This window comes from Tinamus guttatus, unplaced genomic scaffold, assembly GCF_059628265.1.
Source record: "Tinamus guttatus ecotype Peru unplaced genomic scaffold, ASM5962826v1 Tinamus_guttatus_pri_ptg000302l, whole genome shotgun sequence".
NCBI lineage: Eukaryota > Metazoa > Chordata > Aves > Tinamiformes > Tinamidae > Tinamus > Tinamus guttatus.
In genome coordinates this window covers 968,858-987,158 of record NW_028288836.1, presented here as the reverse complement: position 1 = coordinate 987,158, position 18,301 = coordinate 968,858, and the positions used below count along the sequence as shown (strand labels likewise).

Below are 18,301 nucleotides of genomic sequence, written 5' to 3'. Positions count from 1 at the left end.
GCATTCTTGTCCTTGCACTGCAGCGTGCCTTTCTCTCTTGCGACAATATCCATTCGCAAGGTATTTGTCTGAACAGGACAGGGTCAGAATTAAAATGTTATTTTTCTGCTAAGGCTTTTTTTTTTTTCCTAAAGATGAATTCCACAGACTGATTTGCTGCGCTGACAACAAAACAGCTAGACTACACAAGCAGAGAAAAAGGAGCATATCTCTAGAGTGAAGTAGGTCATGATGAGGACCCATCATCTAGGTGCATTTCAGAAGGATCTCTTTCAAGCTGGCTCTAGTCAGATCCTACGCACTGACCACCCTTTGGTTGGTTAAAGCACTTCTGAAGCATATTCTTTAGCTTAATTCCCTGTGGAGGCAACCCGGAGTGCATGATCTGGGCCTGCTCTGCAGTGCACACCAAAGCATGAGAAGAGGGAAGAGTCTGGAAACTCATTCTAAGGAGCCAGGCTAGGATGGTAGACTCACCCTTGGCTTATATTACAGCGGAAATAGTGATAAATGGTGGGGGTTGGGCATGGACGTTGTTTAAACTGGCCTGACACCACAAGTAGAAGGGAAGCCTTTGATTTATATTTGCTGACTGAGCAGCTGCAGTGGCTGAACATATTCGTGTCCCTTGCTGTGGTTTGCTGCCCTTCACTGAAGATTTTTTCCCTCTGTGGCACTGCCAGTGACATGGAAAGTGTGGGTGTTCCTTGTTTTGCTTCAGCAGAAACGAGGACGACCTAGTTTAAATTGCTAGAGAAGGTATTTTGAACCAACCTGGCTTCTGAAGCAGCAAAAGGCACCTTCATATGTTCCCTTTTCTGGTCCCTGCTGGTGATGGTAACCTTCAGGAGAGGGGTAGCCATGTTTGCTCAGCTCTAGCTGCTTGATAAAGGAATGTGTTTGTGTGAGCTGTGACTGAGGAGTTTACAGCTCTAAAGTGCCTTCAAGCACGTGTTTTTATGCAGACTTCCTGGGAGAAAACAAGGAAAGCATATTCACAGTCTGATTCTGAAGGAGATGAGAAAACCTTTCTTCATTTCTTTTCTCCTTTTTCATATGTTTCTCCCCTTTTGTTTTCTTTCAAATGATGATAACATTTTTGACAGCTTTAGCCAGTTATTTCTGCTCTTCTTCCAGCACAGGTCTTTTTGCCCTTCCGTGCAAACCGTATCCGAGGATGATGCACAGAAGTAAAACAAACAGGCTGCAAGTAAGATTACAAAAAGAGCAGAGCTGGATTAATAGATGCTAATGAAGAAGAAATGAAGCTGCTATCCTAAATGAGATGAGGGAGGCAATGAGGCTGAGATATCTGAGGAGGACCGAAGCTGACTGTAGGGCATAGTCTACCACCATAGGTGGTAATGCTACCTAAAGGGACCAAAAGGAAGCAGATCATGAGGAGAAGGACTGGGAGTAACAGGGGAGACTATCATAAGTAAGGGAGAGCAGGGTTCTGAAAAGGAAATGCCCAAGGGACTGAGTAGAATTCGAGAACTACACAGTAAAGTGAGGAGTTAGAAAGTTGCCCATCCACCTCCAGATGCGTGCTACCAGCTGTTGAGAGAAGAGGGCTTGTGCAATTGGGATGGAAAAAAAGGCTCAATTCTGTGAAGCTGTTTTTTTTTAAATCTTGCAATAAAAAAATACTATATAAAAAAATCTTCCAGGTCGAGGTTCTGGTCACAAATTCTATACAGCAATATAATCCCCACAGTCACAGAAACAGAGACTAGAGAAAATCAGAAAAGAAAATCATTGGCAGGGCAAAATGACAATATCTTAGTTAATGCTCTTAATGCTCTTTGCTTAATCCCAAGTTGATGGGGTTAAATGCACTGTCATAGGTAAATCCAGCTCCATGATAACAGTTTTGGACTTGTATAATCCAAGCAAAGAATGAGACTGATACTTTGGACGTGTGTGCAAAAGTTAACATGTGTTATAGCTGTGATTGCCATGTGGGTTTTCTGTAGTTGTTGCCTTTTCCTCATCAGGGATTCTAAAAACTATTATGCTGAAACTACAGTTCTAGAAATCAGGGTGTAAAGAGGTGAAAATGATTGAAAAAGTTGTTATGATTCAGAAGAGAGGCTCAAGAAGCCAAGAAAATATCTCCCAGCTTCATATCTCTTCATTCCTATTGGGAGCATGTTTATGTAAGAAGAAGATGTTGCAATGACTTGCTGCGAAGTAATTATAAATGAAGCTGTCAAAAAATCTGCCACCTATTTGCTCTTTATTTTTCTATTACTCCTAAAGGTTAATAACTCAAATTCATATGTGAACATGAGTAATTAGTTTTATTCACTACAGTCTTTAGGGCTAGACTTATTCTAACTTAGATCTTGCCAGAATAACAAGATCTAGTACTCAGGTGCCTGGGATCTAACGGAGTTCATAGCTGGGAGTCAGATGCTCAGCAAACTGTATGGTGCACGGGGAGGGCTGGCCAACTGAAAATGGAAGTCAAAAAGAGAGGAAGGGTACCCAGCCTTGACCAGAATCCATTAATTGTTTTGAAAACTAGAGCCCAAACCTTGAAGTGGCATTGCAACCTGAGCACATGCTTGTGAAGGAGTTGTGATGGACATGTATGGAAGGAATTTGCTTTTGTACTCTGCAGAGATGATAACTTTGCTGAAACATTTTTTTAACGTACATCTGTATCCTTCAAGAGTGGAGTGCTAGCACATTGTGCTCTATATGCTGTCATCCGGCACACAAACACTTCTCTCTCCATTAATGCCTTGCCCTTGAACTTCGAGATTAAATTGATCGTGTCAATGCCAAAAATCTAGTGTACCAGAAGAGACCTGAAACCTGACCGGAGCTCACAGGTACAATAACAACCCTGGAGGATAAGTACAAGAAACAATTAAGCTCTTATTTTTGAATGAGCTTAAAGAAACAGGAGTCCTCACTAGAAACGTATACCATCTGCAAAGCTCATCCAAATATGAGCTATGCCATAGACAAAGGTCCTGGGAGAAAAATCTGAAAGCACATTTTGGAGAAAACACATTTTGGCTGGAATAACACTGCAAAGTGTGAGCAAACTCAAGTCACTGCCTCTTTTTCCTGATAAGAAAACTTTAATTTATGCTCCTTTTAATTAGCGATACTGAATTAACTGAATCCACCACCATTTAATTCTCTGGCTGAAAACAAGATGCGTGTCCCAAGGGCTGCTCTGATGAGGAGGGGCAGCAGTGCTGTGGTGCAGCGAGGGGAGCCCTTCCAAACAGTGATGGGAGGGAGGGCATTTTGGAAACAAACTTGTCAGCTCCCCGCCACAGTGGGTTCCCACTCCATCGATGCAGGGGGACAGGCTCTGGCCCCTGATGTTTATGGCAGTATGAGTCTGATGAGAATGGAGGGGAGAGATACCTAGAAAGCCACATCTAGAACCGGATCAGCTGAGCTCAGGGAGTTGAACGAGTTAATGGTTTGCTGGGGTGTAATTGTGTCTGCAAACTCTAATAAAAGGCAGGTATAATAAATCTTGTACAAAAGGCTCTACCAATCTGGACTGTGGAAACTCCCTGTGAAGAAGTATGGCTCAGGTGAAACATCTGATTTATAGATAACTTGCAGTTGTTGAGCTGTTTCTGCCTCCAGAGCAGAAATTAGGATGCTATGGGAGACCTCAAGCTATAGAAGTCCAGGCTTTCATGACAACTGTAGTTGCAAAGATTATTTTGAAGCTAAAGAAGGAACACAGGTCTGTTTTTGTCTGACTTTTGGGTCAAAGAGGGTGTTTAGCAACTGCTCGTTGGGGAGGGAGGATGCTTAGAAAAGCTGGGTGAAGACGTGAAATAATTTATACACTGAAGTGTATTCAAGTGAGGAGTATCAAAAGAGTGATAATAGAGTGGTTGAGAATAAAACCAGTGTAGCAAATGCAGAAGCTGCACTGACTGAAGCAGGAGAGCTGCTAGAGAGCCCCTCTAACATCCGCTGGGCATCACCACAGGGAGAGACCCTTACAGATGGAGAGGGGGGATATCTCCTCATGGTGATGGGGCTGTGCCTTATGCCCATGCCTAGTCCTTGCTCAGGCTGAAATAGGAGCCTGCATACATGTGAGCAGCTTTAAAATGCAGTCATTTACCTTAGGCACACAATCAGTGGAGGAATTTCTACAGATTAAAAGTGGAGCTGTGCAGAACTGGCCAGGTCCCCAGATGTTCACAGATGTGCATGGAGTCTGGTATAGCAGTTTTGTGGGGTTTTCCAGATTCCAAAACCATTGCACAAAGTGCGTAAGAAACCAGTTTGGGGTCATTTTCAGAGCTTGGAAAAGCAAAGCCATGTTGCAAAACCCTTTCCTATGAAACACAGATGCTGGTGCTTACAGAGTGTGTAGGAACAGCTGTAAGAACACAAAGACTGAGAAAAGGCAGTAGCTGTTTGCAGCAGCAGTACAAACTGCAGTTGCCATTTCCCCTGTGCTGCCCAGCACCCTTCTTCTTGCAAGGCCTCTTCTCCTCAGTTGTTCTAAATACTACAAGAAATCTGAAGAGCTTTATAGTCTTTTGCAATACATTCATGCCACAGGAGAATACTCATCCTTCCTGTTATATATTTTTAGATGACATAAATCTGCTAGTATTCCATTGGTATGGACTTCTTGCAATTTACTGAACTACTTATTTAAAAATAAACAGGCTGTTTTTAGAGGATAAAAGATTAGAAGCTTCCATGAGTTTCTAGGTTGCTGTAGCTCTATGGACGTGGCTCCGTGCAATAGAGAAGCCTGATGTGCATGCTGCTTTCTGGTAGCATGCTGTCAAATAAAGTAATCAGAGGTCACAAGAACATAATAAATATCCCTGGTCTGGTCCAGCCCTCCCCAGCTCAAGACTTCCCTGAATGGGAGAGTTTCTAGAATAGTGATAGTGGGAGAAAAAACTGATTCTCCTGCAGGTACACTGGAAATGCAGGCATTAGTCTGGGAGAGAGTTACAGAAAATGCACATGGGGACTTATGCCACAGCTATTGTGGAGTAATGAGTTATTTAGGCTAACGGCACTGAGACGTGTTACTGTGTAGACATGCCCTTGCTGACCCAGGCGAAACCCCAGCCTGAGTTTCGAAGCAACTGTAGGAAGGTAGGAAAGAGTTAGGTGTGGAGAAAAGAGAGGGGAAGGAAAGCGACCCCTCTGACTCTGGAGTGTCCCATTTGCACTTTGCAGAGAAGTGGCCAGTGGTCCTGGGACAGGGTGGCCTTGGTCATGCCCGCTAAGCCAAGAAGCAGAGTGCAAAGGTGTTGGGAGTCATTGCGGCTGGTAACTGGAAGAGGAGCTGAGCAGAGGTGCGGATTTACAGGAGCCCACCTTGGTGAAACCACTCTGCAGAAGTGGGCTCTTGTTCAGTGCTCGCCCATGAATGCAGAGAGCCACTCGTCCCAAAGACTCGCACTCTGCATATGCTTTGTGCAAATGTAAATGCCCAAGAAAGCTACAAAGCCATGGGCTGAGACCCAGCACGCTCCTACCCGGTGACATGAAAGAGCGATGTGATTTTGATCTGTACCCTTTCATCAGTGTGACTGTTGCAATAATACACGTATTTAGCAAAGGATGATACATGTGCCTGACAAGAGCCTGCACCTATGATGTTTAAGGAGAGTTCGTTGCTCAAGCAAAGCCTCTGTGTGTGTATATAAAAATATATACATATCTATATATATATTCTTTAAAGGAGATGCAACTTTGCCAGTACGTGGTGCTTGCTGGGGGTGCTCTGTGCTGCGGCTGGGGGAGCAGAGCACGTCCCGGAGCGGCTCCTTGGACCGGGACCCCGGCGCGCTGGGGGCGGCGCGGGGCCGGGTCCCGGGTCCCGTCCGTCCCGTCCCGCCACGCTCCGGTCCCGGTCCCGGTCCCGGTCCCGGCCCGGCCGGGGGTCGGGGCGGTGCTGCCGGGGCGGGGCGGGGCGGGGCGGGGGGCGGCTCCGCCTCTGCCCCGCCGCGACGGGGCGGCCCCGGCGCGGGCAGGATCGTGCGGCGGGAGCCTCCTTCCTCCCCCCTCCTCCTCCTCCCTTCTTTTTTTCCTCCTTTCCCCTCTGTCCCCCGCGGCTTCCAGCGGCGGTCGCTATGTGCTGCGGGGCTCGGCCGGGCGCGTAGCGGCTCCGAGGGGGCGCACGGGCTGCGATGGGGCGGCGCGGCGGCTGAGGCGGCTCCGCTCCCCCGGCACGGCCCGGCCCGGCCCGGGGCACATGGTGCGAGCCTGGGGCCCGGCGCTCAGCCCCGCGGGCCGCCCAGCAGAGCCGCCAGCGCCATGGACAACTTCTGGGCCGAGGTGAGCGCTGGGGTCGGGTGGCGGCTCTTCCTCCCTCCTCCTCCTCCTCCGCCTCGGCTCGCTTTGTGGGACGCGCGCGGGGGAGCCGCCGCGGGCACTTTGTTTTCCAGGCCGGCACTCCGGCGGGTGCGGGAGCAACATCCAGCCCCTGTCCCCTCCGCGAGCACAGCACGAAGTGCCCTGTCCCCCCTCCCCTGCAGTGAGGACAAAGTGCCCCGTGCGCGGGGAGGGGGCAGCCGGGCCAGGTGGGGCCCCCGCGTGCTGCCGCTTTTGGGTGAGGGGCCGGGGGCGAAACTTGGGGAGTCCTGCCCGGAGCTGCAGGCGGGTTTCGCGAGGGGCGGCGCTCCGCGTTAATGTAGGGTTGCTGCAGCGAGTGTGTAACGTTTGCCGGGAGGTTTCCGCGCCTGCATTTCTTTATTTAATTTCCCCGTCCCCGAAGCGCCGGACAGCTGCAGCCCGGTGGCCCGCGTGGGAAACGGGTCTCCAAGCGCGGGGCCCGCGGGCTCCGGGCTCGGGTCCCACGTCTTGTCCGGGAGGGACCCGCCAGCCGCTGCATCGCCCTCGCCTCTCTCCCCGAAATTGCAGCTTTTTCTGTTTGTTTGTTTTGTTTTGTAGGCTCAGGCTTAGAGAAAAATGGAACTTATTCTGGGGGCGTGGGTTTATTTGAAATTACACCGGTTACGTTACCCGGCATGTTTCAGCACATGCTGGATGAGAAGCTTTGACAGTAAAGTAGTGATGAGGGTGTTGCTGAAGGAGCAACTACAAGGGAGTGGGAATTTGTTTGGATTGCCAGAAGGTTTTAGCCCCAAAGCGAAATAGGAAGAATATCACCTTTTGTTCAAAATGGCATAAGGTAGGGCAGATCCAGCTCTAGTTCCTCGCTTTGCTCTCCGTTTGTTATTTGATATTGGAGAAATCATTCTCTTTCTACGTAAAATAGGAGGTTACACATTTTTTTCCTCCCTTGAGTGGGCACTTGAGGCATCAAGTGAGGGAAGCTTTGGGAACAGTGCTGTTGTGATGCGGTCTCTTTAAAAATGCATTTATGAAGCACGTGCCATTAAGTAGAGACAAAAACTTGTGGTGCAAAATACAAAGCAGCAAAGCTCCAGTCCTGAAAGTAGCTTGAGCTCTACAGCTATCTTGTGGATCTTGACAACTTCTTTATGTCAGGAGAGGAAATCCAATCAAAGATGCTTTGTTACCTGCTCAGTAAGCACTAAAGATAGAAACCTGTGTTCTTTCTGGCTTGTCTGTGTTAGCTTTAGCTAACTTTAGTTTATTTCCTAGTGCATAACAGTAATGTTACCCATGTGCCAATTTGTGCAACAATATATTCTGAACATTTATAGTCCCAATATATGGTTCTGGGCTGTGATTTGGCTATAAAACCCTTGCTCTTATGAAATACCTTCTTCCCTTGTGCTCTCCGTGCTGCTGATGCTCCCACAAGAAAAACAGCTGATCTGTTTACTGGAATAGGAATTGGTCAAACAAAAGGAGGTCATATAGCTTACTGCTTGTTAGCTTTTCATTTGTCACACAGCACAGGTTCTGTCAGGAGCAGCAAGGATCCTGACGGCAGGATTAACTTTCAAGAAATGCGGGTGAAGCAATATATATATTTTTTTCTTTCCTGGAGAGGATGTTAGCCTCATCTTTCCAAAGCTTGCAAGCCATGAGCAACATGGTAGTGTTAGTCTGGCCTTGCAAAATTCATCTGAAGAGTCATCAGCTCTGACACAAAGTGTACTTCCATGCCCTACATAATAATGAAGAGCAGAATTAATGGTTTTGCCTCGCCTTTTAGCCAAAATTACATGCCCTGGGCAAAGAGCAAGTAAATTTTGCCAGTCTGTGTTAGTATTTCAACATATATTTATGTTAATTCGTGGTTGCTGCATGCAAACTTTGATCTTTCTTAAGAACTCTTACTCCCTTTCAACATGTTGCTATTACTTTAAAAGATCAGTAAATATAGCACCTCGACTTTAATCCGCATCCAGAGTCCCACCCATGAGTGTAAACATTTTTCTGTGCTAACACTGGAGCATATGTAAATCCCATATAGAGCATAACACACAATAGCAGAAACGTGCAGGGCCCGACCCAGCTACCACAGAACAACTTCTGTTCTGGGCATTGGACTGAGCCACTAACCGGCTAATTTAATTTGTGCGAGGCAGACATCCTGCAGCTGCTCTTTATGAAAATATTTACCGACTTATCTGAGAGAATTATTGTTCTCGTTAAAATAAGCTCTGGTGTGCCTCAGCAAAGGAGAGAAGGAAACTGGATGAAAGGAGCAGGTAACAAGCCTAATCGGTGACCTAAGTCCACTGATGTAATTATGTTTTGGGAGAAAAGCTGATAAGAGAGCAGGGTGGATAGCAGCTTAAGGGGCATTAGCATGGCATCTTGTAGGGGAAGGTCCCAGGTGCTATCAAGGAACATCTCTAATTCTGGATGTTTTAGAGCAGTATCGTACAGCTAAAAGGCATTGCAGGAGAAAAAAAATTGCACATTTTTCTTTTTGTGTCCCATATTTTGACACTGTAACCTGCTCCGAGTATATTAGTTTATTCATTAGAACAAAATTACACAGTTGAGTTAGGTATTTGTTGGCGCAGACATGTATGTGTGTGGTACAGGGAAGACCTTCTTGTCGGTACTTGCTGCTTCAATAAAAGCTGGGATAACCCTGAGCTCATGGCAACCAGCTGACACTATGGTTTTCCAAGACTTTTTTTTTTTTTTTTTTTAACTTCTGAATCTCGATGTCCAGTTTCTGGTTTGCCATCATTTTCCTTTACTACTCGCATGACCTTTTCTTGTCTGTTTCTCTTATTTCTTGTTGCATACAACAAATGGCTGTATCTGTCTTTGGAGGAACCTTGACTTCATTCGGACTTCATTCGCATGCTACTTTCCCAGCTCAGCCATTTAAAAAAATATATGTTCTGAATATAAAATTAAGCTGGAAGAGGCAATTCTGGAATTTATCTCCCAAAACGCTTTTAATGCTAAGCGATGTTAAAGTAATTTTAAAGCTATATTTTCAATACAGGGGAGAATTGTTTTCTGACATTTTTGCGCCATGAGGTTGGCTCTCTGAAACTATTTCAGGCTGTATATTAATCAGTACTAACTTCTGGTGTTTGAAAGAAAGTAGGTGTTAGAATCTTAACCTTTATAGTATACTTACAATGTCTTATTTTCATATGTAAAAAAAATTAGAAATCCCAGAAATCTGCAATAAGTATTAAAATATTAAAAATGTGGATTTGCTCAATTGAGCTATTTGGACGTGTGTTCTCAAAGCAGATTAAAAAAATAGTTCCCATATGTTTTACCAATAAGTCCGGTGCCCATAAGGAAGCATTCCCCTATGGAAGTGAGGGTCAGTGAGAATTTCTGCCTTTGAGAGGGGGTGATGTGCTGTCACAAGATGAGAGGGAATGTGATGAAGTTTTGTACAAATAAGGCAGGAGGGAAACCTAAGCTGCGGTTTTGGCTTTTCCAGATCCTGAGTGGTGTTTGCCAGGGTAGCAGAGGAAGAGGATGGAGAAGTTCAGTTTGCCCTCTTTTCCTCATGTGTGGAATCGCTTTGCCCTGTACATACAGTATGTGACTCTGGTCAGTGATAAGTGGCCCGGCGTAGCAGGCTGGTCTGTCAGCTTTCTGTCTGGGTGGGTAGATAGTACGAAGCATGGCTGCTACAAGGGCATCATATGGAGCTTCTACTGAGGTTTTTCTCATGTGGCGTAGGGATTTACTGCGAACTGGAGGGCAAGACATGTACTGTGTGTCCAGCTGCTGCTGTGTCTAGCCATACTGCTTGAATTCAGAAGGCGCTTTCCGCAGCTGAGTGTATTTGCTTAAGTGTCTGAAGAGCAGCTCCTTTGGCACGAGGTTCTCGGCACGTGTCCTGAAGGAGCAACTGCCTGAACCTCCTTTGTGGGAAGGATGCTGGGGCAAAAACGCATTTGGAGTTTTGAGCCTCACTCTGGGCATCCGTCAGAGGTGGTATCTGCCGAGGCTTCCAGATAAGCAGTTTGCAGGAAGCAAAGCTCTCCTGTGCTACAGCATTGGGAAGGTCACTGCCTCCGGATGCAGCATCATTCAAAGAGACCTTTGAGAGCATCGCCATGCCCTGCATCTATGCAGCCTTGATGCTGGGAAGCGTTTGGCCCTGAAGTGAGCACTGGTGATGCTGATAAACTTCAGAATTGATGTGAATGAGTTGTGGCAGTGCTGTGTAGGAAAGCTTGGGAGTTTAAAGCAGCCCCAGATGCCTCTGTGTATTCACTGCAAGTGTTTTACAGGTATATAAGTACTGATCTAATATTCCAGTTTGTAATGTTGGATTAGATTACACCAGCAAAGCTGCATTTTAGACTTGTGGGGCAAACCCATCATCCCTTAAGTGATGGCTTCAATGTTATGTTTTTTGAGGACCTCTAAATACAAACCTCTGCCAGTGAGGGTTTGTGCCTCTCTCAGCTGTTGACATTGGCTGCCTTTTTAGCAGTTTGTGAGGTGTGCTTACTTCTTGCTGAAATCTCTTTAAAACCATTGGTTGCTCTGTCAAAAGTTATTTTTACATTAATTAGAAAAAAACAGGTTTTGAGAAGAAAAGGTTTCTGGGGACTCCAGACTTACTGAGTTAGAAAAAGGAGAAAAATTGTTGTAGGCTTGTTTCTGTAAGACAGGAAATCATGCTCAGCTCCTTGGTAGCACGTAATCTCCACTGCCTACTACATATATTTCACATGTGCCTTTCATAAGATGCATTTGTACAACTGAAGCATAGTTATAACTGGGCTGGAGCCTAGCAGCCCTGCTGGCACCATGAATATTATAAAATGGTACAAGAATTCTCTTAAAGCTATAAAACACAACTATAGAAATTAGCAGTAGAAGCTGTACATTGTGCAGAATCTGCTTGTGGTTTTTTAGGTATGTTCAGTCTGACTCCAGCTATAGGAGAGCTATGAGAAGCCCACCAATATAAAAATCATAGTTTCTTCTGAGTCATTTTTTTCCCTTAACTCCTTGTGAAACAGTCTCAGTAGAGGTACGGTTAACTATTGAAACAGTTGCACTTTTTTTTCCCAGTGTTTTCCCTAATTGAACAGATGTGCGTCCACACAAGTGTGGGCAGTCTGTGTGTAAGCTATATTGCTTAATTAGGTTTTCTTATTTATATGTATTTTCACTCAGTGAGAGGCGACTAGAGGTGCTTTTTCAGGGGAGAGAGGCCACATCTGCATGGACACAGACACCTTGGAGGTGGATTTGATTTCAACCCATCTGTTTTGCTGCATTGAAGCAGGCAGGCAGAGAGTTTGCAAGAGCCGCTCTTGGGCATATGGCTCTCTACCATGTGCCAGGCTTCTTGGTGTCCTGCAGTCCACAGGTGGCCGTGGGAGGTGACATGAGGCCAAAGCCAGGACAGAGACCTCTTCCCACCATAAAGCGAGATGTCCAAGTGCACCTATCTCAGCAGGTTCCTTGGGTGAGTGCTTGAGGATCGCTGGCGCGGCACAGTTGGGTTGCTCTGCCCCTTGTGAACAGAAGGTATTGAGGTGGCACTGCAAACCTCTTTATAACACTTTTGTTTTTTGAAGCTGTTCCACAGTCGGCTGCCCAGTAAAAGGATTCGCATCGGAAAGCATAGCCGGTCCAAGTTACTTTTTAAACCAAACGGCCTGTGCTTTTGTCTGAAGTGCTCCAAATTTTTTTTTGTCCTTCTGTGGAGGTAGAAGGTGCTGTGAAATCTGCACATAAAACTAATTTTAATAAAGGAAAGGGGGGAGAAGAGGGCAGAAAGAAAGAGATACTTCTCTTTTCTAGTCACTTGGACAGTTTATTGACCAGTGAAATAATTTATGATTATTTTATCAGCTTGAAGTAACATACCTCTTTGGTTTCCTGGGAAAGTGTATGTTTCAGTGCAAGTTTGAAGAAATAATGCTTGCACTATGTTGCTGGTAGAATTCACTGCATGTGGCTTAATACTCTTATCCGATAACCTGGACTCATGAGGAACCTGAGAAATCTTGCAGCCTTTCAGTGTATATGCTGCCCCAGTATATTGTAAATGGTGGGAGAGAAAGTTTGGGGCCCCTCAACAATAATTATGTCAGTTGGTTCAGTTGTGTCACATAGTGCTTCCATGGTGGTGAGTTTAGATGAGTTTTAAGCTTTGTCTTAGTAAGACCATATTAGCTTCTCATGAATCTCTTGCCTATTTTTTAAATTTTTCTTTTGGCTTTAGAAGGTAGTTCAAGGAAAGCTTCTAGATTGTTGATACATGGATACAGTCGCTGCTTTTACATACAAAAAATACAGGCCCCAGTAAGTGAATAGTGAACCTGGCTTTTCTTTTCACATGGGAAGTAAATATTGATACAACGTAAAATCTAGCAACATACAGTTGTATTTGTCTCTCGGGCAGATGGTTATGAGTCTGGAAGAAGTGGCGGTGATCTCCTGCAAGAGGCTGCCCTGGCAAGCAGTAGCTCCATCCTTTGCACACACAGCACGGTGCGTGTGGGGTGGCCTCCTTGGTGCTTCTCTAAGAGTCTGTGAGATGTTTCACCTGCATAGTCTGATCTCAGACCTTTTCAGGGCTTGTATTTCTCCTTGTGAATCACGGTCTCCAATTGTGGTCTGAGCTAGAAACATAGTTTTGAGTGGAGCCCTGGCAAAAGTTAAGGAGGTAAAAAGTTGTATGAATTAAGATTTCTGCTGGAAGAGGGAAGAACTACCATCCTTAAGTCACTATTTCTGACCACTCTACAGATTTGGGGATGTTCGCTCAAAACTTGCTGGACTGATTATAGCTCCTTGCATGTATGAGAGGGCTATGTTGTGTCCTCTCATTTCTCTATCTTCTTTCCCTTATTTATCATGATGTGACAGCTACATGACAGCTTAAACCACTAGTGAAGCCTAAAGAAGGATGGCTAGATGCTGAGGTAGCAGTTCTGGGCAAATGAGTGATATTGCACTTTTTTTTTTTTCTTTTTTTCTGTCTTCAAATTTTGCCTGAATTGCATATTTTACTTATGTATGATTTTCTAAGATGTCCTGTGTATGTCTCAAGTACAAATATGAGTGTTCTTCATGGATAATATTTACTCTAATAAAAATTTGTTTTGGACAGCCCACTTATTAAGATGGGTTAATTGGTTTATCATTTTGGCTATAAATCCGCCCCATGTTTTTTTAAGAATGCAACTTTTATTGTTTGAATTTGAATTGAGATCTGATATTAACTCTCTTCTAGGTCTTTCTTGTGAAGTAAATTATATCCATGCTGAAGAAATGACTGCTTTGTTGCATAGCAAATTCGAGCATTGTTTTTGGAAAGTATGTAGGAAAAGCATTATTGGGAAGGGCTAGAAGAAATGAGTGAAGAGCAACGCTGGGTTTGCCAGTATTTCTAAATATACCAGTTAAAGGGAGTACTATGTTGAAGGAGAACGCACTATTCAATCCTAGGCTTATTTCTACAAAGTCAGTAGTAAAGATTGTAATTTAACGTAGGTTAAAATATAGCCTATGCTTATTTTTGATGTCTTAAGTTGGTTAGGGAGTGTAGAATTGAATAAATTACACATTTCCTGGCTATTCTGTAGGGCATAATGATTTCACAGAAATCGTGATTGCTCTGACATTTTCCCACTGCAAACTGATGACTGACGGGACAGGGCTGATGAATTATTTCATCTGTAAAGATGTCACTCCGTGAGGATGTTTGCTTTACTGATGTGTGTAACTACTTATTCTCTGATTAGATGCCATTTTCCTTTGCTTCTAAGTGACAGTTTTTCAATCTAACCTGTAAGAGTGGTTTTTTTTTTTCTTCCCAGAAAATTAAGGGTTTGTTACAGTGATATTCATGTGTGATGCTGGAGAAACTTGATAATGTGCGGAATGACTTAATAGTAACAGATTGGTTATTTTGTTTCAGGTTTGAGACATGGCAGTTATTAGCATGTATTTGCTTTTACTAGTTGAAGTTAGCATTTTGTTTTGTATAGGTGGGTTAACACCTAAGTACTTTTTTTTATAAGAACTTGCCATTTTTCTTAATGAACGGTTCTGTTCCTAGTTATTTTTTTCCTACAAAGAAGGAACTATACTTAGCAATTTGGGGGTGCTTAAAAGAAAAAAAAATTCTAGCCTGAAGAAAACACCTTGCAGATTCTTTTGTGTGGAAGAAAGAGTTGAGAACTGAAAGAGGGTGGTCATTTCTATGATTTTTCTGAAATGAAAATTCCAGTCTACTGCTGAATTTGGCCCTGCCTCCAGTGTATATATTTCAGCTCATTGGATCAGAGACTAAATGTGGGAGTCAATACAGCACCATTTTCCTTCTTTTTAGGATTAATGACATGCTGACAATTGAGGGAAAGCACCCAGGAAGATAGACTCTATCAGTCTTTACCATTCAGTGGAGCATCAATAGAGTCCTACATTTGTATGTTAATGTGTGTTTTTTGAACATATAATGCATACATAAGTTGCTTAGTAGATCATTTGTCTGGTATATGATATCAGACGTTCTTTGAAAGATATGTCCTCCTCATCTTATAATCAACCCTTGCTATGTGTGGTGTTTTTGTTTTTTGCTCGGAGCAAATGTTGAATATCAAATTTTGAATGTCAAATGTGAATATTGAAGAGTAAATCTTTCAGTGAAAGTGCTGAGTTTTGCTTTCCTTTGGGGCAGGAAGAGAGGAAAGCTTAGCTGCAGACCCCAGGAACTAAGCTGCATCTTCACCTGGGTGATCCTGACTAATGGCATGTGACTGGTTAACTGCCGAGTTGGGAAAAAAAAGGCTAAGTGCACTTTGATGTGTTAACATTGTCTCTTATATATTCTTGGATCCTTTTCCTAAACCTTTATTATAGCCCAGTGATATGAGTATGTTGATACAAGAGTCTCTTTGTTTTGCTTTGGAGGATGCCCTTACAGGAGATGCCACGTACCTTAACAGAGGAAAATGTTGGGTTGTTCGTTGTTTCCCTGGGGGCATCGCTACGTTCCCATCCTCAGCAAGCTTACCAAAGGATTTTATTCATGATATTTCTGCCTCTATGCTGGAATAATTGTTAAACTTCCTATGACTTTTTTTTAAAAAAAAACTGACATAGTTGCACTAGTAGAATGGCACATGTTTGTCTAAGACTGTCCAGAACTACTTTGGAAAGGTTCTTGTGCCTTCTCTTTGCATTCAGTGAAATTGGCTGGTTTTGGTTACAGAGGAGATATGGGAAGATTTTCCTTGTGTTGAAAATTTACTAATGTTTGCCTTGTTACAGAAAGGAGTTATTTGGTCTTATTTTAGTTTCTATTGTTCAGTCCATCATTGCAATATTAAATCTGGTGAAGTTAAGAAAAGCTATCTCAGTCTTGTACCAAATGTATTTAAGTTGTTTATTCTGAGGAAAAATCAAAACTCTCTGCTTTTTCATCATTTTTTTCTAGTTAATGAAAACAGTGGGCAATGTAGGTGTGTGTGGGTTCCCCCCTCTCCCCCGCCATTTTAGTGGGTTAAAGAAGTGTGTATCTTGCCTAGGATATATTTTTATTTGTTTCTTGAGGAAGACAAGTTGGCGAGACTGAAGTTCATGTCAGGACAAGAAGTAAGCAAAGACTCTATAGGTCAGACTTTGTTGGTTTTCTTTTTGGGTCTCTTCCTCTTATTAAATATAGGCTGTGGTTTTGTAATTTTAGTTTATCTCCTTATTACAGCTTTCTGTTGATAAGTACAATGAATAGGTTTGTTTGCTCCATGTAGCGATTTAGCCTTGTATGTTCCATAGAAGAAACTCAGTGTGGCTTTTATAGCAGGGCTTTGAAGGATGGCATTTCCTGTTTCTTTTCAAAGTGTATACCGCGAAGAATATCTGATGAAGTGAGCTCTTTGTTGTTTAAACTCTGAGAATCTTATTTGGCCATGTGATACTTAATAATCCATTTTGAGGAATAAACAAACTATTCAACACAGCAAATTTGTGCTAAAAAGCATAATTTGCCTGGCGGCACTCTTTCCCCTTGCAGCTATGTTGCTAATACCTTGTATGTCAAATTGGAAAAGTTAAAGCAGATAGCAGATGGTGTTACACTGTGAAGTTGCTTAGTATTTGCTGCAAAAATGGTGATTTTCTGGTTCTGTTAGTTGGGAGTCTCTACTGCAAACTTCTGTGTTGTGTTTTGGTGTTTTTTGTTTTCGTTTGTTTCTGCCACCTTTCTGCTTTGGTGATTCAGTACCTAAATGACTGCAGCCCTGGCACAGCAGTAAACTGGCTTTCACTCTCTGGGTTCTTGTACAGGAACCAAGGAATAGGCAAATTGCTTACTGTAGTGGCCTGAAATACTTGTGTTATGTTCTTTCTGCTAAGCTTTCTTTTTATCTTCAGATAGTAACTCAGTATCTACTGTTTCTTGGGTGCTTCTGGACTCTGTTAAATCCAAGTTCTTGGAATTCTGGAGCTCCTGTGCTACCTACTGAACATTCCTATCACTGGCAGATTTTTGATTTGAAAAGTGCTAACCACTTTATGCAGTCGGAGACCACAAAATCTCTGCCGGTTTTCCAGTGACTTTTGTCCTTCTGCTGGAAGGCAGCAGAACTTCGGGCACTTGGCATACGCCGCGCTTGTTCACGAGCCCATGTTGATGGGGGCAGTTCGCATAGGAGGGGAAAAGAGTAGATGTGCATTAATTGGTGACTGAAATGAAGGGGCAAGAGGGGCTCAGGGCTGTGAACTTCGGGGCAATTACAGCAACTGAGCAAGGCATTTGATCACTGAGGGAATAGCCCGAGGCCTTCCTGGGGGAAAGAGTTAAGAGCAGCTTGTCTCTGACTCTGAGCTGATGCTTTGCAGAACTACTAGCTCTGCCAAAGAGGCCAACTCTGCTATCTGTGGTAAATGGAAAGTGCTCCTGCAGTGCTTCACCAATCAATTTTAATAACTTGTCCACCCTGGCAGTTAGCGTTTTGTAACGCTTTTGCCATGAGTCTGTGCTCAGCCCTCCCTATAGAACAGGTAAGTGCCTGCTACTGATAGGACAACAGAAACATATCTGAGAGCTAACCGATTAACACGAACAAGTTAAACCCAAACCTACTTTCTTTGCAATTCTTGTCCAGTGTGGGAAATGCTCTCTTGTTGCTATCCTGAGGGCAACTGCGATTGTTTATTGACACTGAAATTCTTTAATGTTGTCGCTGTGTGATCATCTCCCTTAATTTTGTTCTAGACATTATACTAGAATAACTAGCAACCACTGATGAGTTGTTCTTCCTATTGAGGAGAGTGGTGGGGGTCCTATGTTTGCCCTTCGGGAAGCAGCTGGATTTTTACGAGGTCTGTATAATTGTTAGAAGAGGGAGAAGTAAGGAGCACTCTGGGAGATGGCGAGTGCTTTACCTGAGACTGCATGAGGTAGCCCGTGCTTGAGATCATTAGGAAATCCATTATTTAGATGCTCGCCTGTGGAAGAGGTCTGAGAATTAATCAGAAGACAGAATGCTCCTTTTACCTACTGCAAAAAGAAAAAGCTGTTTTAGTAAGCTCGAAGCTACAACTGCATATGTTGTCGCTTCTTTTTGCAGATGAGTGTGCAGTTGAGATTTAGTTTGAGATTTTATTGTAATCCAGTTACAATGCGCTGTCCTTTTGCTTCCTTTCTGTTCTGTTCTGTCCTATTCTGCTTCTGTTTATTCCAACAAAGAGGAGAAAAGTGGGGGAAAATGTTACATCATACTCACTGCAGCTATAGAATTAAATACAATATTTCTTGTCCCTTGCAATACCAATACTGCACACTTGAATTTTGCAAGTGACTTTTGTTCTGTTTCTTATATTAAAGTAAATTGGACAGAGACAGAAGAATGTCTTTGATTTACTTGGAGAGAACATACAACAATGAATTATTTCAGTATTATTTAAAAAATAAACACTTCCCCGTAAT

At 43.6% G+C, this 18,301-nt stretch overlaps 1 protein-coding gene across 1 annotated transcript in view; it reads left to right on the top strand.

The window, feature by feature from the left end:
• The first annotated feature begins 6,174 nt into the window (after nucleotides 1-6,174).
• MYO10 (myosin X) overlaps nucleotides 6,175-18,301 on the top strand; it is a 148,875-nt gene continuing 136,748 nt past the window's right edge. The window contains exon 1 of the mRNA XM_088528149.1: nucleotides 6,175-6,303. Within this exon, the coding sequence (XP_088384275.1) occupies nucleotides 6,283-6,303 (21 nt within the window). The 5' untranslated portion in view covers nucleotides 6,175-6,282. The remainder of the gene's footprint in view (nucleotides 6,304-18,301) is intronic.